A 27,968-nucleotide genomic window follows, 5' to 3' on the forward strand; every position below is an offset into this window, starting at 1 on the left:
ATTTCCCTGATGACAAGTGATGTTGAACATTTTTTCATATGCCTGTTGGCCATTTGCATTTCATCTTCAGAGAAGTTTCTTTTTAGCTCTTCTGCCCATTTTTTGACTGGATTCTTTTCTTTGTTGTTGTTAAGTCTCATCAGCTCTTTGCAGATTTTTGTGATCAGTCCTTTATCATTAGTGTTGGGTGCAAAAATGTTCTCCCAGTTGGTGGGGTTTCTCTTTGTTTTTGTTATTGTCTCTTTTGCTGTGCAGAAGCTCTTTAATTTGATGTAGTCCCAGCTGTTTATCTTCGCCTTCACTATCACTGCTTTGGGTGATGTGTCTATAAAGATGTCTTTGATGTGCAAATCACGTAGTGTTTCGCCTATATTTCCTTCTATATATTTTATGGTTTCAGGTCTTATGTCTAGTTCTTTAATCCATTTTGAGTTGATTTTTGTGTATGGTGTGAGGTAGTGGTCAAGCTTCATTCTTTTGCATGTAGCGACCCAGTTTTCCCAGCACCATTTATTGAACAAACTTTCTTTGCTCCAATGCATAGTCTTTGCTCCTTTGTCAAAGATTAGTTGACCATAAATCTGTGGGTTTATTTCTGGATTTTCTATTCGATTCCATTGGTCTGTATGTCTGTTCTTGTTCCAATACCATGCAGTTTTGATGATTATGGCTTTGTAGTAGAGTTTGAAGTCGGGGAGTGTGATGCCTCCATTCCCTTCTTTTTTTTCAGGAGAGCTTTGGCTATTCGGGGTTTTTTGTGATTCCATATGAATTTCATCAATAATTGTTCTATTTCTTTGAAGAATGACATTGAAATTTTGATTGGAATAGCATTGAATCTGTATATTGCTTTTGGAAGGATGGCCATTTTAATAATGTTTATTCTACCAATCCATGAGCAGGGGATGTCTTTCCATTTCTTTGTGTCTTCTTCTATTTCTTTTAACAGTGTTTTATAGTTTTCTTTGTATAGGTCCTTTACCTCTTTTGTTAGATTTATTCCCAAATATTTGATTTTTTTTGTTTCAATAACAAAAGGGATGTTTTTTTTTGATTTCTTCTTCTTCAGATTTATTGTTTGTGTATAGGAAGGCTACTGACTTTTGCGTGTTGATTTTGTATCCTGCCACTTTACTGAACTGATTGATGAGTTGAATTAGTTTTTCTGTGGACTTTTTGGGGTTCTCTATGTATATTATCATATCATCTGCAAATAGTGATAGTTTGACTTCTTCTTTTCCTATTAGGATTCCTTGGATGTCTTTCTCTTGTCTTATTGCTCTGGCTAGGACATCCAGTATTATATTGAAAAGCAGTGGTGAGAGTGGACATCCTTGTCTTGTTCCAGATCTTAATGGAATTGCTTTCAGCTTTTCACCATTGAGAATGATACTGGCTGTTGGCTTGTCATAGATGGCCTTTATGATGTTGAGGTATGTTCCTTGTATCCCAAGAATTTCAAGGGCTTTTATCATGAATGGGTGTTGCACTTTGTCGAAAGCTTTCTCAGCATCTATTGATATTATCATATGGTTTTTATATTTCTTTTTGTTGATGTGTTGGATAACGTTGATTGATTTTCGGATGTTAAACCATCCTTGTGTCCCTGGAATGAATCCTACTTGGTCGTGGTGAATTATCTTATGGATGCATTGTTGGATTCTGATAGCTAAAATTTTATTGAGGATTTTTGCATCAGTGTTCATTAGGGAGATTGGCCTGTAGTTTTCCTTTTTTGTGTTGTCCTTATTCGGCTTTGGTATTAGTGTAATGTTGGCTTCATAGAACGTGTTTGGTATTGTCCCTTCCTTCTCAATTTTTTGGAAGAGTTTGTGAAGGATAGGCACTAATTCGTCTCTGAATGTTTGGTAGAATTCATTTGTAAATCCATCAGGTCCTGGGCTTTTGTTTTTGGGGAGGTTTTTGATTACCATTTCAATTTTGCTGCTTGTAATTGGTCTGTTTAGGTGTTCTATTTCTTCTTTATCTAGCTTTGGGTGATTGTAGAGTTGTAGGAATTTGTCCATCTCCTCTAGATTGTTAAACTTGTTTCCATATAACTGTTCATAGTAGTTACTGATTATTCTTTTGATTTCTGCTGTGTCCGTTGTGATTTCTCCTCTTTCATTGATGATCCTGTTTATTTGTGCTTTCTCCCTTTTTTCCTTTGTGAGCCTGGCTAGTGGTTTGTCTATTTTATTGATTTTTTCAAAGAACCAGCTCTTGGTTTCATTGATCTTTTGGATTGTTTTTTTAGTTTCAATTTCATTTATTTCTGCTTTTGTTTTTATTATTTCTTTTCTTCTACTGGTTTTGGGGTTTTTTTGTTGTTCTTTTTCTAGATCTTTGAGCTTCGAGATTAGGTTGTTTCTTTGAGTTCTTTCTTGTTTCTTGATGTGAGCTTCTATTGCTATATATTTTCCTCTTATTACTGCTTTTGCTGCATCCCATACATTTAGGATATTGGTGTCCTCCTTGTCGTTCAATTCAAAGAATTTTAGACTCTATTGGGTGTGGCAAAAATGGTCTCAACAGGGAAGGTATTTGCAATACAGGCCTATCTTAAGAAGCGAGAAAAATTCCAAAGAAACAAATAAACATTTCACCTAAAGCAACTTGAAAATGGGGAACAAGCTAGACACAAAGTTAGCTGAAGTGAGGAAATAACAAAAATTAAAACACAAATAAAGAAACAGAACTAAAAAAAAGTAGTCAAATGATCAATTAACCCTAAAGATCACTTTGAAAAAATAGACAAACCTCTAGCTAGGTTCACAAAATAAAATAAGGGAGAAATCCCTAATAAGTAGAATCAGAAATGAAAGAAGATAATTACAGAAACATCTCTGAAATACAGATGATCATAAAGAACTACTATGAACGTATTTATGCCAACATATGGAGGAAATCTGAAAGAAATAGATACTTAGAAGTATTAAACTTCCAAGACTGAATCAAGAAGAAATAGACAACCTAAGATCAATTAAGAACAAGGAAATTGAAAGTGTAACCCACAGTCTCTCAAACAAAAAAGCGCAGGACCAGATGGTTTCACTAGTGAGTTCTACCAAAACTTCAAAGATGAATTAATATTGATCCTCAATTTTTCCCTATAAAATATTGCCAAGCATATTTTATGAAGCCAACGTTACTACATCAAAATCTGTAAAGGATGTCACACAAAGAATGAAAACTACAAATTTTCCTGATAAATACAGTAGTAAAAATCCTCAGCAAAAACTTAGCAAACTGAATTAAAGGAATACACTAAAAGAATCATACATTATGACCAATTAGTATTTATTTCTGGAGTGAAGAGACATTGCAACATATGCAGTTCACCCTGTGTAATTCACCATGTTAAAACGGAAAGAGAAAAATCACATGATCACATCAAATGATGAAGAGAAAGAATTCTACAAGATTCAACATACATTTATGGTTAAAAACTCTGGGTAAAGTGGTGATAAAAAGAATGCACCTCGATATTATTAAGGTCATATATGCCAAAACCACCATTAGCATCATAACCAATGGTGAGGAAGCTATTCTTCTAAGATCAGATATACAGGGATATCTGCTGCAGGGGGCATTGTTGCCCCAGCCAGATAGGATACTGACAAGCAGCTAAGAGAAAAGGCCTCACACCGTGGGGCTGGCATCCCTTTTTGTTCTTGGTCATAGAGAAAAAAAAATTTATCAAAAAGTATATTAGGCAATAAATTATATGTATCAGCATACTGTAAGTAAATGGCACAGAAAATTATCTGTTTAGAAATTAGTTGTTGGGCTGTTTGGCCCACTTGACAATGGGAGATGGTTTGTTGAACATGCCTGACAAGCATTACAATACAATAATTATAGTAGGTCCTTCTTTTGCCTTCTCTTGAAGTTTCTTGGGAAAGTTTTTAAATGAAGCTATTTGAGTTAAGGAGTTTCTAGGTAGAAATAGTTCTGATAGCTGAGCAGCAGCTGGTCCCCAGCTGAAGGCCATGCGAATAAGAGGAGTCTTTTCTTGCTTGGGCTTTTGTTGATAGGGACATACTGGCGGCTATCTACTGTCTTAGGTTATTGTTTAGCTGAAACAATGAGTTTTAGTGTAAGGCTTAGTTTTTTATTAACCTTGAAGGTTGTCTTCTTACTGAGAGCATGTAGTGGCCAAAAGACCATGGAAATAGAGATGCACTGATTGTTTCTGCTTTGTTTCTGTGCACATGATAATGTAATCTCACCGCTTGCAAAAAATGTATAAATAAAGAACCTGCTGAGCCTCTCGGCAGAAGATACTAGCACCTCACCAAGTGTCAGTGTCTCCTCATTCTACCTCATCCCCTTCCCCTCAGTCCTTTCGTTTTCGCCGACGCTGTCTCATCTTTTCAGGAACCCCTGACACGACATTTTGCCGGAGGCTGGTCCCCGGCAGATAGCCACTTTCACAACTACTATTCAACATAGTATTAGAAGTCCTATCAAAAGCAATTAGGCAAGATAAAGATATAAAAGAAAGCCAACTTAGAAAATAAGTGAAATTATCATTATTTGCTGATGACATGATACTATAATATAATCTCTAAGAGAAAACCCAAAGAATCCACTAGAAAAATTAAAAAACAACTTAGAAACAATATATCAGGATAGTAAAGTGGCAAGCTACAAAATCAATATACGCAAATCATTTGCATTCCTATAGGCAAATAATGAACTAGAACAGAAATAAATCAAGAAAACAGTTCCATTTAATATCAAAAAGTATTAAAAACCTAGGAATAAACCTAACAAAGGATATGAAAGTCCTATTCAATGAAAACTATATGATAATGCTAAATGAAACAGAGGAAGAAACAAGGAAATGGAAAGATAGAAAACTCTTATGTTCAAGGATTGGAAGAATTAACAATGTTGAGATTGCCGTCTTACCCTAAGCAATATACAGATTCAATGCAATCCCTATCAAAGTTTCAAAGGAATTCTTCAATGAAATTGAACAAACATGAAACAATTGAGCTTTTGCTATGTTCCCACGAATTTTGGTAGGATGTAGCTTCATTTTCATTTGACTTTAGGTATTCATTTTATTCTTGGAGTTCTTCATTAACCCAATAGTCATTGAGTAGTGTGTTGTTTCACTTATTAGACATTTTCCCTGCTTTATTTCTGTGACTGATTTCTAATTTGCTACCACTATGATCAGTGAATGCATTTTATAAAATTTTAATCTTCATGAATTTATTGAAAGTTGTTTATTTTATCCAACTTGGTCTATCCTGGAGAATGTCCCGTGTGCACTTGAGAAAAATGTGTACTCAGATGTTTGGGTGAGTTGTGTACATAAATTATTTTGTAGTGGAGTTTTTATATCATTCAGATAAATACCTAATAGAGGTATTGCCAGATCATACAGACTTTACATTTTTCATATATATATATATATGTATATATATATTTCATCATTGTTCATTTTTGTACAATGTTTGCTTTCTACTCTCAGGTGTAGTCCCCATAAAATTCCCACCACCAATTCACTCATTAACCATCACCATTATCCCTTGTGCTCTTCCCTTCACTGTTTTAATCCCTCTCCCTTACCATCCCCTGTAGAATGTCTCTTATTGTTTCATTATTTTTTTTCCTGATCCCTTACTTGGTTCCCCTATATTCATTCCTCCTATTAGTGAAATATGCAATATTTTTCTTATTCCTTTGGAAGTATTTCACTGAGCATAATTCCTTCCAGCCCCATCCATCAATCTGCAAGTGGCATGTTTATCTTTTTTCGACTGCTGAATTGGTATTCCATTGTGTATATATACCATACCTTCTTGATCTAGTGACCTATTTTTAGGCATTTGGGTTGTTTCCATATCTTACCTAAGGTAAATAGTGCTGCAATAAACATAGGGGTGCAGATATCCTTTTGAATTAATGTTTTTGTGTTTTGGGGTAGATTCTTAGGAGTCGAATTGCTGGGTAATATGGTAACTTCGTTTTTAGTACTTTGAGGAACCGCCAGACAGCTTTCCATAGTGGCTGGACCAGTTTACATTCCCACCAGCAGTGTAAGAGAGTTCCTTTCTCCACATCCTCCCCCACATTTGTTGTCGCCAGTTTTTATAATATGGTGTAAGGTGGTATGTCATTATTGTTTTGATTTGCATTTCCCTGATTATAAGTGATGTTAAACATTTTTTCATATACCTGTTGGCTATTTGCATTTCTTCTTTAGACAAGTGTCTTGTTAGCTCCTCTGCCCATTTTTTGACTGGGTTGTATATTTTGTTTTTGTTGAGTCCTGTGAGTTCTTTATAGATCTCTTTGATCAGTCCCTTATCAGTTGTATTGAGTGGAAAAATTTTCTCCCAATCAGCAGGATATCTCTTTGTTTTGATTAATGTCTCTTTTGCTGTACAGAAGCTTTATAGTTTGATGTAATCCCAGACATTTATCTTTTCCTTCATTTTTTTGGCTTTGGGAGATTAGTCTTTAAAGATGTTATGGAGATGTATGACATGTAATGTTCTGTCTATATTTTTTCTTCTATATATTTTTAACATAATAAAAGCCATATATGAAAAACCCACAGCCAATACTATTCTCAGTGGTGAAAAGCTGAAAGCCCACCCTTTAAGATATGGAACAAGACAAGGATGTCCTCTCTAACCACTTCTCTTCAATATAATACTGGAAGTCCTAGCCAGAGCAATAAAACAAGAGAAAGACATACAAGGCATCCAAATAGGGAAAGAAAAGGTAAAACTATCACTATTTGCAGATGATATGATAATATACATAGAGAACCCTAAAAACTCCACAGAATAACTAAATAATAAACCAGTTTAATAAAGTAACAGGATACAAAATCAACATACAAATATCAGTAGCCTTCCTGAAGAAGAAGAAATTAAGAAAACCATCCTATTTACAACTGAAACAAAAAAAAAAAAATCAAAATCCTGGGAATAAACCTAACAAAGGAGGTTAATGGCCTATATGATGAAAATAACAAAACATTGCTAAAAGAAATAGAAGGCATTTTATTTTCTTAAAAATTTTCCATGCCATTTTCCAAGGGATTGCACCAACCTGCATTCCCATGAACAGTCAATGAGAGATCCTGTTTTACCACAATCTCACCACCATGTGTTAATTCCATTTTTTTTATATAGACTATTCTCACAGAGGTAAGGTGGTATCTCAATGTAGTTTTGATTTGTAATTCCTTGATAATGAGATAGAGTGAACAATTTTTCATATATTTGTAGACCATCTGAACATATTCTTTAAGTATATATTTCAGTCCTTTGCCCATTTTTTCCTTTTTTTTTTGGGGGGGTGGAGGGCGGGATTGTATAAAAACTTTGTAAATTTTGGAGATTAGTCTCTTGTTCAATGTGAGAAGTAAAAATATTTTTTCCACTTTGTAGGCAGTCTTCCAGTTTTTGTGATGGTTTCTTTTTCAAATAGAAAAGCTTTAAAGGGGCCTCCCCTGGGGCGCAGGCGATTGAGCATCCCCCTGTGAAGCTGTCTGCAGCCTGCAGTGCAATTTCCATTCCGGCCAGCTGGCAAGGGTACCACATGGCACGGCAGACCTCTCCTGTCTCACGCACTGCTCCCCTCAGCAGTGGATTTTGTCAGTCTGCCTGTTCTGTTCTCTGCTCCGTCTCTGGTGAATCCTCTCACACTCCCAAGCATCTGCTTGTACCCCAGTTATTGTATAAAATAAATAAATAATAAATCTTAAAAAAAAAAAAAAGGCCTCCCCGGTGGCGCGGTGGTTGAGCGCTGGGCTGTGAAGCTGCCCGCAGCCTCCTCAGTGCCGGTTCTATCCCCGGCTGCTGGGCAAGGGTCCCGCATGGCTTGCAGACCTCTCCTGCTGTGCCTGCTGCTCCCCTCAGCAGTGTACTTCATCAGTCTGTCTGTTCTGCTCCCCTCTCTGGCTCTGGTGAATTCTCTCACCTTCCCGCGCTTCTAACTGTAGCCAGTGCTTGTATAAATAAAGAAAATCTTAAAAAAAAAAAATTAAAAAAAGGGAAAAGCTTTAAAGTTTGATCTAGTCCCAGTAGTATATACTTTCTTTTGTTTTCCTTGCTGTTGAAATTGAGTCCCATAAAACATCTTTGTGGGAAATGTCTTGTTTATGTCGCTTATATTTTCTTTCCTGTACTTTATTGTTTTGGTTTATATATCCAGATCTTTATCCATGTTGAATAACTTTTTGTTATGTAGTTAGGTATGGATGTTGTTTAATGTTTTGCATGTGGCTACCCATGTTTCCCAGCAGCATTTATTAAAGAGGCTATTTTTTTCTGTATAGTTTATAGTTTATTTATTTATTTATTTTTGTATAGTTATACCTCTTCTGTCGAAGATTAACTGTCCATACATGTGTCAGTTTATCTATGGGCTTTCAATTCTATCACATTGGTCTTAGTTTCTGTTTTTGTCCCAACACCATACATTTTTTTTAACATTTATTTTTATTTATTTATGCATACAAGAACTGGGTTGTAGGTCAGAGGTGTGGGGATGAAAGGATTCACCAGAGACAGAATGGGGAGCACAACAGGCAGATCTACTGAAATACACTGCTAAGTTATATGTCTTTTACTTGCCTAATTGCTTATGTCTTTTACTTGCCTAATTGCTTCAGCTAAGACTTCCAATATTTGTTGAATAATAGTGATGACAGTGAACACCCTTGTCTTGTTCCTGATAGTTGGAGTGCTTTTAGTGTTTCACCATTGAATATGATTTGGCTGTGTGTTTGCCATGTATGACTTTTATGTTTAGATAAGCTCTTTGATGTCTATTTTTGAGTGTGTTAGTCATAAACTGACCCTCTGTTGACCCTCTTTTCAGTGTCTATTGAGATGATCATGTAGTTTTTAATCTTCCTTTTGTTGATCTGGTAAATGACTGATTGATTTGTGTATGTTGAACTGGACTTGCATCCCTGTGATGAAGCTTGCTTGATTGTGTTGGAGGATCCTCTTCATATGTTGCTGCATTTGGTTTAGCAGGATTTTGGCATCTTTATTCATCAGAGACATTCTCTCTCTCTCTCTCTCTTTCTCTCTCTTTGGTTTTGGGATCAGGGTGATATTGACCTTATAGAATGTGCTGGGGAACTATTCTTCCCTCTTTGATTTTGTTTGAAGCATTTGAGTAGAATGATAATAGGTTTTCTTTGAATGATAGAATTCACTGGAGAAGCTATTGGGTCCTACACTTTTGTTCTTAGGTAGAATTTTTATTCCTCTTTGAATTTCAGCACTTGTGATTAGACTGTTTAAACAATCTATTTCATTCTGATTCAATCTTTGGAAGTTGTATGAGTCTAAACATTTGCCCATTTCCTATAGATTCTCCAGTTTGTTTGCATAGAGACTTCTGTAATAGGTTCTATCTTTTTAAAAAGATATTATTTAAATTTTCACACAAGAATTAGGGTGTAGGCCAGAGGTGGGGGGAGAACATTGACCAGAGACAAAGTGGGGAGCAGAACAGGCAGATCTACTGAAATACACTACTAAGGGGAGCAGGGGCAAAACAGGAGGGGTCTGCGTCACCATGTGGGTTAGCTTCTTGGCCAGGGATAGAACTAATGCAGCTGCTGTGGAGGGTGGTCACAGTGGTCGTGCTGAGACTTAACCCCTAGGCCACCAGGGAGGACCCTGTAATAGATTCTTATGAACCTATGAACCTATGTATTTCTGCAATGTCTGTTGATATTTAGCACTTTCATTTTTGATTCTTTGATTTTGATTTTCTCTCTACTTTATAAGCCTAGTTAGAGGCTTATCAATTTTGTTTATCTTTTCAAAGAACTGACTCTTGGTTTCATTGACCCTTTCGACTACCTTTTGTTTTCAATTTCTTTTTTTCTGCCTTAGTATTCTAAATTTCTCTCGTCGTACTGGCTTTTGGATCATCTTATTCTTCTTTTGCTAGTTTCTTCAGCTTCAGAGTTAGATTATTAATTTGAAAATTTTCTTGGTTTTTATCAGGGCATGTATGGCCATTAGCTTTCCACATAATAACAGTTTTAGAGCATTCTGTAGGGTCTGGTAGTATTTGTCTCCACTTTCATTAGTCTCTATCTCTAGATACTTTTTGATCTCTTCTTTGATTTCTTCATTGACTCAGGTTGTTTGCTGGCATTTTGTTTAGTCTCCTAATGTTTTGGATTATTCCAGGATTCTTTTTGTAACATTGTGGTACATGAGCTTGAATTAATGTCTATTTTCCTATATATTCTGAAAATATTTTATGTCCCAGTATATGATCTATTCTTGAGTATATTCCATGTGCACTGCATTTATTTCTTTTCAGATGGAATGCTCCATAAATAGCTAATAAATTCATCTAGTTCTACTACTTCACTTAAGGCCTATATTTCCTCATTAATTTTCTGTCTGGATGATGTAGCCCTTCATGTCAGTGTTGTGTTGAGGTCTCTGACAATGATTGTATATTTGTCAATGTGTTGTTTTAATATGTTGATATTTTCATTATGTAACTAGGAGCTCCTATATTAAGTGTATAAATATAAATTTTTAAAGATTTATTTATTTATACAAGAACCAGGGTAGAGGCCAGATGTGTGGGAGGATGAGAGGATTCACCAGAGACAGAGCAGGAAACAGAACAGGCAGACTGGTGAAATACACTGCTGAGGGGAGCAGCAGGCAAGACAGGAGAGGTCTGCCTCGCCATGTGGACATCTCTATGGCTGGCAGGGATCGAACTGGGGCTGCAGAGGCTGCGGACAGCTTCACAGTGCTGTGCTCAACTGCCTATACCACCAGGGAGGCCCTTAAGTGTATAAATATTAATAACAGTTATATCTTCTTGGGTACTTGTTCCTTTGATAATTATATAGTTACCATCTTTTTTCCCTACTACCTTTTTTAATTGAAAGTCTAGTTTATGGGCCTCCTGGGTGGCGCAGCCGGTTAAGCGCAATGGTGTGAGGCTGTCTGCAGCCTCTGCAGGGCGGGTTCGATTCCTGGTCAGCCAGGGAGATACCCATATGGTGCGGCAGACCTCTCCTGTCTCACCTGCTTCTCCCCTGAGCAATGCTTTCGGTCCATCTGCCTGTTCTGCTCCCCACTCTGTCTCTGGTGAGTCCTCTCACCCTCCTGCACCTCTGGCCTGTACCCCAGCTCTTGTATAAATAAATAAATCTTTAAAAAAAAAGAAAGTCTAGTTTATCTATTATGACCAAAAATATTTCATCTTTTCCCTTTGAATTATTAGCATGTATAACCTGACTTGAACATTTTTTAGTTTGTTATCTTCCAATATTTAATGGGTTTCTTGTAAACAAAGTACCAATAGCTAAAACTTTTAGCCTGTGTCTTTTCATTGGTGAATTTAGACCATTTACATTTTGGGTTATTATTAATATGAAATGTTTATTATCAGTAATTTTGGTTTTTATTTTTTGTGATTTCTTTTTTTCCCCCCTGCTCTTTTGGATGGCTTTCCTTGGTATTTCTTTCAATTTCTTTGTTTCTTCAACTTGGGTCTCTATTCTGAGTATTTGCTTAGTGGTTACCATGGGGGTTTTACTTAAATCCCTATGTCTTAGGTTCTTTATGAGCTGGAGACTGCTCCCCAACATTTAACTATACAGATTCTGACCATTTCTTCCTCCCCATTAATGATTTGTTGTTGACTCATAGTGTTCTTGCTCAATTTTCTTGTGTTTTATTGCTATTGGCATCTTGCTCTAGAATTTTTATTTCATTTTCTTCTTTACTTGTAGATGGACTCCCTCAGCTTTTCTTGAAGTGCTGCTTTTGTGGTGGTAAACTCCCTAAGCTTGTGTTTGAGAAAACCTTTATTTTACCTTTATATTTGAATGGCAAACTTGCAAGCAAGAGTATTCTTGGCTGTCACTTCTTGTCTTGTAGGATTGCAAAAATTTCCTTCATCTCCTTCCCTGTAGAGTGTCTGGGCAGAAGTCAGGGGAAAGTCTAATTTGGGAATGTTTATAAGTCATTTTTTTCTTGCTTCTTGAAGAAATCATTTTTTTATCTTTAATTTTTCATAATTTCACAATGTTTCCACTTGTAGGTCTTTTTTTACATCCTGGATATTTATATTTAATTTATTCTTCAGGTTTAGCAAATTCTCAGTTACTATTATTTTTTAAGAAGGTCTCTGCTCCCATTTCTCTTTTCTCCTTCTGAGCTCTCAATTATTCTGTTTCCTCTTTTAATTTGATTCTGATTTTTTATTCACAGTTTCCTAATTTTCCTTTTGTCGTCATTCTCTTCTAAACGTGTGATTTGTTAATTTGAGTCTTCTACTTCTGAAATTCCTTCTTCTGCTTGTTTAATTCTATCTAAAGCCCTGTCTGCATTGCATTTTGTGTCTCTTTTTGATTTTTTTTTAATATTTTTTTAACGATTTATTTATTTATTTATACAAGCACTGGGTACAGTCAGAAGCGCGGGAGGGTGAGAGAATTCACCAGAGACAGAGCAGGGAACAGAACAGGCAGAGTGATGAAATACACTGCTGAGGGGAGCAGTGGGCATGACAGGAGAGGTCTGCACGCCATGTGGGACCCTCACCAGTGGCCAGGGATCGGACCTGCACTGCAGAGGCTGCGGGCAGCTTCGCAGCCCAGCACTCAACCGCTGAGCCACCAGGGGAGGCCCTCTTTTTGATTTTTTTTTTGTATGTATTCTATCTTTTGGCAAAGAATTCTCTTTGTTTCTGATCTCCATCGTTAGATCTTGAACCTGTCTATCTGCCTTTGATGAACCTTCTAGTAGCTCATTTAGTGTTTGCAGTATTGCTGTTTTGAAGTTTTTTATGATAGAACCTCTATTTCTGTGTCCTTTATATTTGTCCCGGGACCTTCTTTTCTTCTCATTTTGCATTTCCATCTGTGCTCAGATGTTCCTTGGTTCTGGCATGTGTATTTCCTTATTTTATATTTATTTGTGTATGTGTGTGTGTGTGTATGTGTTTGTGTGTGTTTGGGGTGCTGGGATTTAGTTTTGTTTGTTTTTCTTCTTAATTTACCTTGCTATGAGGTGAAGACAGGGAGAGAATCTGGGATTTTAATATTCACTCTCTGCTGAGGATTGAATTTGGTCACCTCTACCTCCTCTTCGTTCTTTCCATGCAAGCTGTATTCTGTGCTTAGGTTGTTAACTTCCTACCTACACTCCCTGTTGCTCTTTTCTGCCATGGGTCATGATCTGTGAAGCTTGAGTCTCCTGGAGAGGGGTCCATGTTGGCCTGGACCACCAGGCTCATTTTCCAGGTATCATAGTCATCCTTGGCAGAGAGTTGGTACAGTGCCCAAGTGGGCATGTGCTGCTTTGCACCAGCAATGGCCATTGCCACTCCACCCCTACCCCTTCTGCTCCTCTTGTGAGGCTGCAATATCTGAACGTCTTTTCGTTTTGCTTTGTTTTTTTTTCCCTCAGTAAATTCATGATTTATCTCACAAGTCTTCTCTGCTGTTGGGTGTCTTGTGTTTTGTTTTTTTTGTTTTTGTTTTTTTTTTTTTTGGAATTGGGCTTGGCTCAGCCTGATGTCTCTTCTGGGGAGGGGAAAAAGGAACTGTCAGTGCCTATGCCAAGCACAGAGCTCCCAGTTTCCCAATTTCCCTGTCTACATCCACAGATTTCATACTGCCCTGAGTCAGGTCTGTGTCTACATTTGTGTCAACAAAATTCCTTCAGGGAGTTTCACTATTCCCCATGCTGCCCCATTGTGGCTAGGCTAGTCTCAGAGCCCAGTCAGGCTCCCCTTCACTTCCTCCTATTCCTTCCCCTCAGTAGCCGCCAACCTCAGATTGAGAGCTCTGTGGATAGACAGGAGGGAGCATCTGGATCTTCCTATGAGTAAATATTATATTTTTATTGTTGTTTTTAGAGGAGAAGGTGACCCCAATCTCTCTACTCTTGACATATTATGGGTGCTGTCTCCTAATTTTGCAAATTTTAAGCATAGTATGTCTACTCTACACCTTCATTTATATTTTCACAATAGAAATTTTATTTAAATAGGGGAGACACTGGGAGCAACATGGCGGCGAGGAGACGCTGCGAGTAAGATCTCCCATTAAAAAAAAGTTAATAGGGAGGAAAAGCGGCAGGTCCCAGTGAGAAGTGGGACACAGAAGATAAACGGGTGACGCCAGCAAACGGCCCGAAGAAGAAAGTGGCCATAAAAGAGGACTAGAAGGGAGGGAAGCTCAGAACCCTGCTCCCCTCCCCCGCCCACAGAGTCGGCACTCTCCGACCGGCAGAGAGGAGGAAAACAACAAACCAAAACGACCAACAAGAACAAACGATGCAGCAAGCGGGACTGGGAGTGGAAAGGAACTATTGCAGCCACCACGCCCCGTGAACGGGAGCTGTGGAGAACCCTGCAGGATCCGCCGCGGAGGTGAGCGAATGGCTCCGGGCGCCATTAGAGAAGAACAAAGACCCCTGGAGACGCGCACACAGCCCGGGCTGCCGGTAAGCTTGCACGGAAAAGCGGGCGCTTGGCGCGCTTGAAAAGCAAACGCGGACCGGGATCGCAGCTGCCCAGGTCCCCGCGCCTGCGACCTAGGCTTGCGGGGAGACGCGCGGAGGCCCTCATGGGGGTGAAACGCCCTCACTGAGTAAGCAGGAACCAGGCGCCCAGGCACGGGAGCGGGGTGCAAAAGGCGCCATTCCCGCGCCACTGAACTGGGCTACAGCCCGCGTCCTGGACCTGAGGGCTTTGAACTGAGACCCGGGGCACGAAATTCTGGGCGAGGGTTCTCCACGACGGTGGGGCACAAGGCAGACACAGCACCCCAAAGCCGTTGAGGTTTACCCTACCATTCTCGCTCTCTGTTCCCTGTCTCACGGGGGTGGGGGGGTTGGAAAAACAGCCCCCCAAGGACAATAGGAGAGATCTCTGGCGCCACCTAGCGACCAGAAAAAAAGTCACTAACACCCCATAGAACAGGGAAATTTCTTAAGACTTCTTGAAAAGGGCAGAAGGCTTCTGGAGGACCCAGTGGCCAGCTGGGAAGTTAGCCCACGCCAGGCCCCTTCCAACCAGCAGTCGGAGTCCACAGAGGGAGCAGGCACCCACGTCCGGGGCAGACCGGGCACACAGAAGTGTGTGCCTGAGACCGGATGTACAGGGACTGCGTCCCGCTTCGCCAGTTTAGAAAAGGGACATTTCTTCAGTAAAGACTTCCTGAAACCAGCAGAAAGCCCCCCCCAGAAGCCAGAGATGGTTCCTGGAGGAGCCAGAGGGGAGCGGAGAAGTTCACCCAAGATGACGGCCAGTCCGAGCAACACAGTGTCCCAATGCATACGACAAATTAGAAAACAGACAGTAGGGAGTAGAAGAACCACACGCAACCTAACAACGCCTCAGGAAAGAAGCACACCACAAAAAGAAAACCACCCTCCAGATTGCAACGACAGTAACATGGAAGAACTTCTGAGCCTTCCAGAAAGAGAATTTAAAATTGCCCTGATTAAAAAAGTGGCAGAAGTCATAAAGGAAAACAATGATCAAAAGAAGGAAATTGAGTCCCTAAAGAGGGAAAACAATGGTCAGAAGAATGAAATTGAGTCCCTAAAAAGGGAAGACAATGGTCAGAAGAATGAAATTGAGTCCCTAAAGAGGGAGGTAAAAGAAATGCAAGAGATCAAAGAATTAATGGAGGAACTAAAGAACTCTGGGAAAAGCAATGAAAGCAGAATAGATGAAATGGAAGAACGAATAAGTACTCTTGAAGACACAGAAATAAAAAGAACCAAAACAGAAAAGGAAAGAGAAGTACGAAGGAAAAAGAATGAAGAAAGACTTCGGGAACTATCTGACTCCATGAGGAAAGGAAATATAAGAGTTATAGGAATTCCAGAAGGAGAGGAGAGAGATGTAGGAACAGACAAAATATTCCAGGAGATAATTGAAGAGAACTTCCCAAATGTGAAGAAGGAGCTGAAAATTGATATACAAGAAGCAAGAAGAACACCAAACTTCCACGACGAAAGGAAAAACACAGCAAGACACATAATAGTAAAGCTCCCAAGAATCCAGGACAAGGAAAAAATAATGAAGCTGACAAGAGGGAAGAAACAGATAACATTCAAAGGAAAACCAATCAGGCTGACATCAGACTTCTCTGAAGAAACACTACGGGCAAGGAGAGAGTAGAGGGAAATAGTCAACAGAATCCAAGAAAACAGATGCCAACCAAGAATACTCTATCCCGCAAAGCTCTCCTTCCCAGACAAAGAGAAACTCCGGAATTTCATTATGACTAAACCCCCACTCCAAAAAATACTACAAGGAATCCTAAAGCCAGAACCTCAGAGGGATGAATGACAACGAAAGAAGACCAAAAAAAAAAAGTTATTAAAAGAATAAATAAATAAAATCAAAGGAAAGACAAACACAATGGCAAATACAGATGCTAACATATCAATATTAACTCTAAATGTAAATGGAATAAACTCTTCAATAAAAAGACACAGAGTTGCAGCCTGGATTAAGAAACAAAACCCAACCTTTTGCTGTCTCCAGGAAACACATTTAGCTACAAAAGATAAAAATAGGCTTAAAGTTAAAGGATGGAAAACAATCCTACAAGCAAATGGACCAAAAAAGAAAGCAGGAACAGCTATACTTATATCAGATAAAACAGACTTCAAACTCAAAAAAATAAAAAGAGACCCCAGTGGTCACTACATTATGATCAAGGGGACAATACTTCAAGAAGAAATAACACTCATTAACATATACTCACCCAACGAAGGAGCACCAAAATATATCAGACAACTCTTGTCCTCTCTGAAAACAGACATCAGAGAAAACACATACGAAGTGGGAGACTTCAACACACCACTATCAACAATGGATAGATCAACAAGACAAAAAATAAGTAAAGAAACTAAAGCTCTAAATAAGGACCTAGAGCATTTGGGCTTAACAGACATCTATAGAACACTAAACCCAAAAAAAACGGAGTACACATTTTTCTCAAGCGCACACGGATCATTCTCCAGGATCGATCACATACTGGGGCACAAGACAAACATCAACAGATACACCAAGATTGAAATCATACCAACCATTTTTTCTGACCATGAAGGCATCAAACTAGAAATAAACCATAAAAAGAAGGCAAGGAACTATCCTACCTCATGGAGATTAAAAACCACACTACTGGAAGACCACTGGACTAACAAGGAGACAAAAGAAGAAATTAAAAAATTCTTTGAATTGAATGACAAGGAGGACACTAATATCCTAAATGTATGGGATGCAGCAAAAGCAGTAATAAGAGGAAAATATATAGCAATAGAAGGTCACATCTAAAAACAAGAAAGAACTCACAGAAACAACCTAATCTCGAAGCTCAGAGATCTAGAAAAAGAACAACAAAAAAACCCCAAAACCAGTAGAAGAAAAGAAATAATAAAAACCAAAGCACAAATAAATGAAATTGAAACTAAAAAAACAATCCAAAAGATCAATGAAACCAAGAGCTGGTTCTTTGAAAAAATTAATAAAATAGACAAACCACTAGCCAGGCTCACAAAGGAAAAAAGGGAGAAAGCACAAATAAACAGGATCATAAATGAAAGAGGAGAAATCACAATGGACACAGCAGAAATCAAAAGAATAATCAGTAATACTATGAACAGTTATATGGAAACAAGTTCAACAATATAGAGGAGATGGACAAATTCCTACAACTCTACAATCACCCAAAGCTAGATAAAGAAGAAATAGAACACCTAAACAGACCAATTACAAGCAGCGAAATTGAAATGGTAATCAAAAACCTTCCCAAAAACAAAAGCCCAGGACCTGATGGATAACAAATGAATTCTACCAAAGATTCAGAGACGAATTAGTGCCTATCCTTCACAAACTCTTCCAAAAAATTGAGAAGGAAGGGACAATACCAAACACGTTCTATGAAGCCAACATTACACTAATACCAAAACCAAACAAGGACAACACAAAAAAGGAAAACTACAGGCCAATCTCCCTAATGAACACTGATGCAAAAATCCTCAATAAAATTTTAGCTATCAGAATCCAACAATGTATCCATAAGATAATTCACCATGACCAAGTAGGATTCATTCCAGGGACACAAGGATGGTTTAACATCAGAAAATCAATCAACGTTATCCAACACATCAACAAAAAGAAATATAAAAACCATATGATAATATCAATAGATGCTGAGAAAGCTTTCGACAAAGTGCAACACCCATTCATGATAAAAGCCCTTGAAATTCTTGGGATACAAGGAACATACCTCAACATCATAAAGGCCATCTAAGACAAGCCAACAGCCAGTATCATCCTCAATGGTGAAAAGCTGAAAGAAATTCCATTAAGATCTGGAACAAGACAAGGATGTCCACTCTCACCACTGCTTTTCAATATAATACTGGAAGTCCTAGCCAGAGCAATAAGACAAGAGAAAGACATCCAAGGAATCCAAATAGGAAAAGAAGAAGTCAAACTATCACTATTTGCAGATGATATGATAATATACATAGAGAACCCAAAAACTCCACAGAAAAACTAATTCAACTTATCAATCAATTCAGTAAAGTGGCAGGATACAAAATCAACACGCAAAAGTCAGTAGCCTTCCTATACACAAACAATAAATCTGAGGAAGAAATAAAAAAAAAAATCCCTTTTATTATCAAAACAAAAAAAAAAATCAAGTATTTGGGAATAAATCTAACAAAAGAGGTAAAGGACCTATACAAAAAAAATTATAAAACACTGTTAAAAGAAATAGAAGAAGACACAAGGAAATGGAAAGACATCCCCTGCTCATGGATTGGAAGAATAAACATTATTAAAATGGCCATCCTACCAAAAGCAATATACTGATTCAATGCTATTCCAATCAAAATTTCAATGTCATTCTTCAAAGAACAATTATTGATGAAATTCATATGGAATCACCAAAAACCCCGAATAGCCAAAGCTCTCCTGAAAAAAAAGAAGGAATGGAGGCATCACACTCCCAGACTTCAAACTATACTACAAAGCCATAATCATCAAAACTGCATGGTATTGGAACAAGAACAGACATACAGACCAATGGAATCGAATAGAAAATCCAGAAATAAACCCACAGATTTATGGTCAACTAGTCTTTGACAAAGGAGCAAAGACTATGCATTGGAGCAAAGAAAGTTTGTTCAATAAATGGTGCTGGGAAAACTGGGTTGCTACATGCAAAAGAATGAAGCTTGACCACTACCTCACACCATTCACAAAAATCAACTCAAAATGGATTAAAGAACTAGACATAAGACCTGAAACCATAAAATACATAGGAGGAAATATAGGTGAAACACTACGTGATTTGCATATCAAAGACATCTTTATAGACACATCACCCAAAGCAGTGATAGTGAAGGCAAGGATAAACAGCTGGGACTACATCAAATTAAAGAGCTTCTGCACAGCAAAAGAGACAATAACAAAAACAAAGAGAAACCCCACCAACTGGGAGAACATTTTTGCACCCAACACTAATGATAAAGGACTGATCACAAAAATCTGCAAAGAGCTGATGAAACTCAACAACAACAAAGAAAATAACCCAGTCAAAATATGGGCAGAAGAACTAAAAAGAAACTTCTCTGAAGAGGAAATGCAAATGGCCAACAGACATATGAAAAAATGTTCAACATCACTTGTCATCAGGGAAATGCAAATCAAAACTACCATGAGAAACCATCTTACACCAGTGAGAATGGCACATATTAAAAAAAAACTAGCAACAACAAATGTTGGCGAGGTTGTGGAGAAAAAGGAACTCTCCTGCACTGTTGGTGGGAATGCAAACTGGTCCAACCACTATGGAGAGCTGTGTGGAGATTTCTGGACCTACTAAACATAGAGCTTCCATATGATCCAGCAATTCCACTCCTTGGTATTTACCCAAAGGACACAGAAACATCAATTCCAAAGAACACCTGTACCCCTATGTTTATAGCAGCACTATTTACAATAGCTAAGCTTTGGAAACAACCCAAATGCCCCAAAATAGATGACTGGATCAAGAAGATGTGGTACATATATACCATGGAATATTACTCAGCATTCAAAAAAGATAAACACATGCAATTTGCAGCAACATGGATGACGCTGGAAGGGATCATGCTCAGCGAAATAAGCCAAAAAGAAAAAGAAAAATACCGGATGGTCTCACTCATAGCAGGAATCTAGAAAACTAAATAAGGGATCAGGAAAATGAATAACTATAAGAAAGTGAAAATCAAAATCAACAAAAAACTATGAACCAGAGACACTTTTTGGGGGTGGGGGCCGGGAGGGGAGAGATTGGGTCAGAATGGGGCATGTGCAGTTGTATGGGGGAATATAAAAATAAAATTTATTATTTAATAAAAAAAAAGAAATTCTATTATATTTAAGCAGTTTTCAATGAGCTTCTTTCAAAAGAGACAAAAGAATGGATAGTTTAAAATTTTGATAATACTAAAGAGTATATTGAGATATTAAATAATATTTTCATATTGGAATATGAAATTTAGCATCCTAATGGCTAAACATATTAATTGTATCCTTCAATTTATTTATACTAATGCAATCACATGATAGTGTTCCCTTGGTATAAGTAAGTTATGGACACTTTCATATTTTTATCTTAAGAATAGGACATGCAAACAATTAAATATTACTTGCCAAAATCAAGTAGCTTTTAGTGAGTGAATATCGAAAAACTGTTTCTTGAAAATACTGATATCTAGCAAAACTGTCTCTATGTACCTGATGCTGGTCAAATAATAAAATTCTGCCCCTTTACTGATTTGAGAATATCTTTCCAGGCCTCTATGGTTTGGTAAAAAGCTCTTGCCTATCATACACAACTAAAACAATTGAGTACATGTCTAAGAGTCATGGCTGGGATGACTAAAGACTGAGAAGTGGGTTAATTTTTCATGATGTGCTCAGAGAACAAAGCTACCTGACAGGTGAAATCAGGATACAATATATTGATCAACAGGCAGTAAAATCACTGAATCTTATTAATTCCTCTCAATGAGTCTGTAGAGGATCCTTTTTTCCCTTCATTTTGAAGTTAATGACCCTAAAGCTCTAACGACAATAGCTGGCTGGGGCCATATATCTAGCCAGCGATAGAGTATGATCCCAAACCAGGTCAAAATGTCACTGAAACTCCATGATCTCTCCCCATTCTATGCCACAAGGAGGGAACCATTTGTCATTCTTATCTAATTCACAAGCCACTCCATAAACGAGGGCAGCCAAACATGATTTCATGGTTGTAATAATGGTAATGCTAATATTGCCTTATCACCAGGTTCCTATGGTGCTGACAAAGAATGCCATTAGTGACTTGGTGACACTGTCAGCGAGCAGGGCCACACATCTCTCTCCACATTAAGATAGTTCATTGTCATATGGCAGAAGAAAGGTAATGTTTGCCTGGAGAACTCAAGAGATCAGATGATACTGACAGCATTACAAACCAAGTCTCTCTTAGACATTTAGATTGTCCATAGATGTGGAATGACCCATATGTGATGTTCTACCAGAATGTGCTGAAATGTTCTCAGGGCCAACATGGGGTCTACCATAAGGGAAGGCAACTGTGCGGCCTTGGGAGTCACTGAATTGCCATTTCCTCATCTGTGAAATGACAGATTCAATGAAATCACCTAAAATTTTAGGCCTTAGATCTATGATTTTTTTTAAAGGTTTATTTAATTATTTATACAAGCACTGGGTACAGTCAGAAGCATGGGAGGGTGAGAGAATTCACCAGAGACAGAGTGGGGAGCAGAACAGGCAGACTGACGAAGTACACTGCTGAGGGGAGCAGCGGGCATAGCAGGAGAGGTCTGCGCGCCAGGTGGGACCCTCGCTGGTGGTCGAGAATTGAACCGGCACTGCAGAGGCTGTGAGCAGCTTCGCAGCCCAGCGCTCAACCGCTGCGCCACAGGGGAGGCCCCTTAGATCTATGATTTTATCTCCAACAAGGCACTGCAAAACTCATAGATACTAAGGACCTACAAATGATAGATTTTTAAGATTCACAAATTATTTTGGATTTTAAAATTATTTTTGAAATGTTATACCACTAAAAGTGTTGGTACTTTGCATTAGATAACCTCACAATTATATATGCGTACTTAGTAAAAGAACAGCCAACTTTCAAATTAAGATTCTAAGATGTACGGCCTCCCTAGTGGTGCAGCGGGTTGAGCGCTGTGCTGTGAAGCTGTCCGCAGCCTCTGCAGCGGACAATTCCCAGCTGGCCAGGAAGATACCCACATGGCTCAGCAGACCTCTCCTGCCTTGCCTGCTGCTCCCCTCAGCAGTGTCTTCGGTCCGTCTGCCTGTTCTGCTCCCCGCTCTGTTTCTGGTGAATTCTCTCACCCTCCCGTGCCTCTGGCCTGTACCCCAGTCTTGTATAAATAAATAAATCTTTAAAAAAAAAAAAAAGATTCTAAGATGGTTACATTTGTTTCTGTCAAAATATCTTCTTAACACCAGAGCTTATTTATTTATTTATTTTTATAGATTTATTTATTTATTTGTACAAGCACTGGGTACAGTCAGAAGAGCCAGAGCGGGGAACAGAACAGGCCGACAGGCACAGCAGGAGAGGTCTGCGTGCCATGTGGGACCCTCGCCAGTAGCCGGGGATGGAACCGGCGCTGCAGAGGCTGCAGGCAGCTTCGCAGCCCAGCGCTCAACCTCTGCGCCACCAGGGGAGGCCCAACACCAAAGCTTATTTAATAATGTAGTTTCATGACACTTGATAATGCTGACCACCCCTTCCTTCCTCTGATTTCCTCTCTTGTCTTCAGTGCAGTATCCTAGTTTTTGTCCTACTTCTCCATCACTTCCCCATCTCCTTTTTAAGCTCCTACTATGCATCTTTGCTACAGGCTTCTGGTGCTTTCTACACACAATCCATGAGAAACTTTATCCAATCCCACAGAATCAATGACCCAAATCTACACCCCCAGTCTTGTTCCAGGGCAGAGTTCCAGACCCATCTGTTCCTTTACCAAGGACAACTGTCTCAGGCGTCCCAGTTTCCCCTCACCAGTGCTCCTCTTTGAACTGTTCTTTAATTTGGGGAATGAATGACATCATCACTCATCAGTGCATAAAGATATAGCTGCAAAGAGTTGTTTCAAACTTACACCTGGGTCCAACGAGCTAATTGTTTAAGATACTAAGCAAGTAACATTCACAATCAAGACAGGGATGGGTGGGAGAGGGGCTCTGTTGGAACGGACGGATGCAGCTCCGTCTGGACTCTAACTGATTAGGGCCAAATAGAATTAACAAGTTCATTCTGTCAATATGAAGGCTTCTGTGAAAGAAACTAGAAATTTGAGTTCGATGTGAGATTATTATTTTTTAAAAATCTTGATAACTAATCAAATTTAAAACAATAGAACTAGGGCCTCCCTGGTAGCACAGCAGGTTGAGCACTATGCTGCGAAGCTGTCTGCAGCCTCTGCAGCATGGGTTCAATTCCCAGGCGGCCAGGGAGAAACCCACATGGCCCAGCAGACCTCTCCTGTCTCGCCTGCTGCTCCCCTCAGCAGTGTCTTCGGTCTGTCTGCCTGTTCTGCTCCCTGCTCTGTCTATGGTGAATTCTCTCACCCTCCTGCTTCTCTGATTATACCCCAGTTCTTGTATAAATAAATAAATCTTAAAATAAAATAAAACAATAGGAATTAAAACAAAATATGCTTGGTAGGCTGTTACTTTGCAAACTCTGTTTTAAAGCAGTGATACCCAAATACTTTGATTCCAGAGCTATATTTTTAGCAAATTAAATTTTACCCATTTGGGGCCTCCCTGGTGGCACTATGAAGCAATCCCACAGCCTCTGCAGCATAAGTTTGATCCCAGGCCAGCCAGGGAGCAACCCACATGGTGACGCAGACCTCTACTGACTCACCCGCTGCTCCCCTCAGCAGTGTATTTCAGTAAGTCTGCCTGTTCTGTTCCCCACTCTGTCTCTGGTGAGTCCTCTCAACCCCCGCATCTCTCACCCCTGCATAATTTGCATAATTATGCAAATAATTTGCATAAAACTGTGCTCCTCCATCTTTAAAATAGTTTGTGTATTATAAATCCACTGAACAAGTTGATTGTAAAACCTTCAGAAGAACTAAAAATATTATGCTGACAACTTATTAGTAAAATCTCCTTTATTTTACCAAAAACAGGGTGAAGGTTGTAATATATTCATAACAATTTATTATGGGTATTTGATGATGAAAACCCTTGCATTGTGTGTCTGACTGTAAACAGTTCATTTCACTGGAAGATTTACCATTTCACTGATGGATTTACATGGGTAAATCCACCACATCTGATTCTATCAGGTTAAATAAATGAAATACATTTTTCATGCAATTTTATTTTTCTGATTTCAAGTTCGTGAGATTTATTTGCTCTTGTACCTTGGATTTATGTTGTCATTTTCCTTTTACCCATCACAGAGTGCTCACTCCCACTCTATGTAATGCCATTAAGTCTTTTTAATACAAAGCAGTAAGAATTTTGAAAGAGCAGGTGAAAGAGCCAAAGATTATGTTGGAAACAAAATTTAAAATACTTCCACATGTATTATTGTTGCATAATGTATATTGCATATTGTTGCACATGTGTGTTGGTTAGATAGATGGCATTGCTTTGGTTTAATAAATGCATGGATTTAAAAACGGCATTTGATATTAACTCATGAGTGATATTAACTGTAGTTGCAAATAGTAGTGATGTTTGTGTTCAACCATACCTGGCACTGCTATCTCATGATTTTTTTCCCATTGATTAGAGAAGCTTTAGTGTGGTCTTCGGTGTGTTTGATTTGGTGTGTAACACATTTGATTGCAGATTGTCTACTTTAACAAAATTATAGGATTATTAAAATATTAAATATTTCAACACTAAATATTTCAACATAAAGATGTTAAGAAACATAGCTAAGAAACATAGTTGTGCAGCACATTGTTAGCCAGCTTGGTTAAGTGCTGTTCAACTCACCAATGAGATACATGCCAATCCAATCTCCAGCGTCTACTTCCTCCTTTATATCCCAATGGATCACCAGATCCTGTGAGTGCCCTATAGAATAGTAGGAGCTGCTGACCATGAGAGTGGAGCGGCTGTCTGAGGTGACCAGATCAGTGTCGCTGGTGGAGCGAGGGATGGTGACAGTGCCGTGGGGGCCAGTCCTGATGGCCATGCTGTGAAACTGGCTGGGGTTATAGCTGTGGCGCAGGGGCTCCTTGCATCGCCGTCGGTTCTGAGAGTTTCTAGATGGAGATGCCATGGCAGCCAGGCCTAAAAACCTGTTCTGGTACAGATTCTGTGGAAGCAAACAAACAATCAGAGGCCAGAAGATTGCTAGCTACAGGGTTCCTGTTTTCATAGGAAACAAAGAATGTGCTGAGAGAAATGAACTGTGGGTGAGTAGCCTTCTGAGGACAGATACCAATGCCTTGGGTTCCCAAAGGGAAGGCAAAAATAAGTGCAATCTCTCTAAGGGGTAATGCATTTCCATGCTCTTCTGGAGTCTGCCTCCCCCAGCTCACTCTAGCCTACTTGGTATAGAAGAGCTACAGTGTGTGTGGAATGGCCCTGTAGGTATGGTTGCCCCCAAGGAAAGCACAATCTCTTCAGTTTCCCAACACTAAATCAATTGCATCCAGTTTTATCCTTTAAGATAAATATGGTTAGGGTAACTGAACATTTTCATGATTCAGATCCTACACCCTGCACACAGTCTAGAATTAGCAATGGTTCCTGGGTGAGGCAGTCTTTCCTCCTCCATTTACAACACTTTGATTCTGAAGAATATTCCTGGGTCACATGAAATTTCAGTTAAGCCTCTTAGATATATCAGTCATCTTCAAACACCACAATGTTCAAAAAAATCCAATCTCAGAGGAATGTGTCCCTGTCAGTATTTTTACAGAAAATATTGCGTCTGATGAAAATAAAAATGCATGTTATTTATTGTTTATAGCATTAAGCAGTGAAAATGAACTGAGCTGCTTCAGAGCAATAACTTGTTTTTGGATACGGAGCTTTTAAAACATGGGAAGAGGGCAGCATGTAGAACATGTATAAAGGATTCTATTTTGAAGCAAGCAAGCGTGATTTTGACTTCATCAAAGTACACTAAAATTGGGATTTAAGTATACAATTTTGGGGTTCCTGACTCTAAAAGTACATGATGTTCTACAACATGTAGATAAAATTAAGGTCTAAAAATGTGTTGAATCATGTGATGTAGATCCCAGGGACTGTAAATTATTGAACACAGATATAAGCTGGTGACATTTTGTTTACCAAGATCAGACTCCAGTACCAGTCTATACTTTATATTACATATGTCTTTTTAGCAGTAATTTAGGCCTGTGGTTTTTTTTTCCCATTTTCTAAGACCACACTTGTAAAAAGACCATTAACCTAATAAAGCACAATGCTGGCATTCTGAGTCTCGGGCTTTAATGGCCATGGGGGGAGCCCTATTCATTCATTATTGGAGTCTCTTATTAGGAATTCCTTTGTCCCCACTGGCAGTAACCATGGAATTACTATAAGGCAGAACAATCAGACTTCAGTAACCATCTCATCACACTATCAGTGCCATATGTCTTACTTAAAAAAAAAAAAAAATGCTTGTCACTGCTACAGTATGAAAATAGACTGACCACGGAGTTGCCTGGATACCAGCCCTCCTCTCAGAAAGATAGACAAAGCCTTGAGCGCAGGAAGCATGAATGGCCTGCCCACCTCACAAGCACCATGGATCCTCTGGGCAGTTCATAGGGGATTTCCTTTGTTGAGATCCTCTGGGGCTTGGTCTAGAGACATTTATAAAATCTCCCAAAAAAAAAAAAAAAAAAAAGTCTGCTGCTAGAGCATAACATTTCTTCAGTTTACACATATTTCATGTATTCTAGTAACAACTTGTATTATTATCAAGATTAAAAATTACTTGAAATTAAAGTATATAATTACGAATTAGACCAGACTATGATCAAAGTTGGTGAAACACCTACTGGATTGCAAGCTGTGCATTCCCTGATAACCTACTTAATCTTTCTAGACAGTTCATCATCAGTAAATGGGTAGTTGTCAGAATATAATGAAATAATGTAAATTAACCTCTTCGCAAAGTAAATGCTCAAAAAATAAGTCTCCTCTAAATTACTACTAGTATTGCCTTTGAAAGAAAGTGCCCCTGTAATGTAGATCCCAGGCAAATGGCCAAGTTCACTCCTTGTCTAGGGTACCATCACATCATCCCCAGAGCAATCATACTTAAGTTCATTCAGCAGTGAGTGAATTGAAAAACAGCTCCTTGTCATATTCCTCCATGTTTCCCCTACAAAATAAAATTACAAACATTAAATAATCTAGTGTATTTGTAAAGATGCCCTATATATTGATTTCTTTTTTTTCTGGGGGGGGGCTTCATTTGTAAGGTTTGCACTTGAGTAGAATGTTTTTGTATTAATGTTGAGGAGGGAAAGAGAAACTTGTCCTTGTGGTGTCCATCAGGGTCTCAAAAAAAATTGTAGAGTACTTTGCTTTTGTTGAATACAATTATGCAATATCTTTATCAGAATTCCCTGAAAATCATACAACTCTCCTGAAACTGTCAAATTATACCAGTGGTCACTGTCCTCCTCATGGTGAGAACAAAGGCATAGAAGGCATCATTACTCAAGGAAGACATTTGTCACTAACTTAGTAAATTTGAATAATGCATTTGCCTGGAATAAGAAGGGCAGCCTCAAGTTGCTCCTTGAAGACCATATTATCCTCCTCATCTTTGCTCATATTTTCCCCATTCATATTTGCTGGCAACATTTGCATATTTCTCCAAGATTATGCTCCATTATAAATTCTTCTATTACCTGGCCTTG

The 27,968-nt window shown here is 38.6% G+C and overlaps 1 protein-coding gene across 13 annotated transcripts in view; it reads right to left on the bottom strand.

The window, feature by feature from the left end:
• Positions 1 to 27,968, bottom strand: part of HECW1 (HECT, C2 and WW domain containing E3 ubiquitin protein ligase 1) — a 544,009-nt gene that overhangs the window by 317,770 nt on the left and 198,271 nt on the right. For all 13 annotated transcript variants that reach the window (XM_054692293.1, XM_054692292.1, XM_054692290.1 and 10 more), the window contains one exon: positions 25,072 to 25,396. In XM_054692293.1, the coding sequence (XP_054548268.1) occupies positions 25,072 to 25,360 (289 nt within the window). In that variant the 5' untranslated portion in view covers positions 25,361 to 25,396. The remainder of the gene's footprint in view (positions 1 to 25,071; positions 25,397 to 27,968) is intronic.

This window comes from Talpa occidentalis, unplaced genomic scaffold (assembly GCF_014898055.3).
Source record: "Talpa occidentalis isolate TD23 unplaced genomic scaffold, MPIMG_talOcc4v2.1, whole genome shotgun sequence".
Lineage (NCBI taxonomy): Eukaryota > Metazoa > Chordata > Mammalia > Eulipotyphla > Talpidae > Talpa > Talpa occidentalis.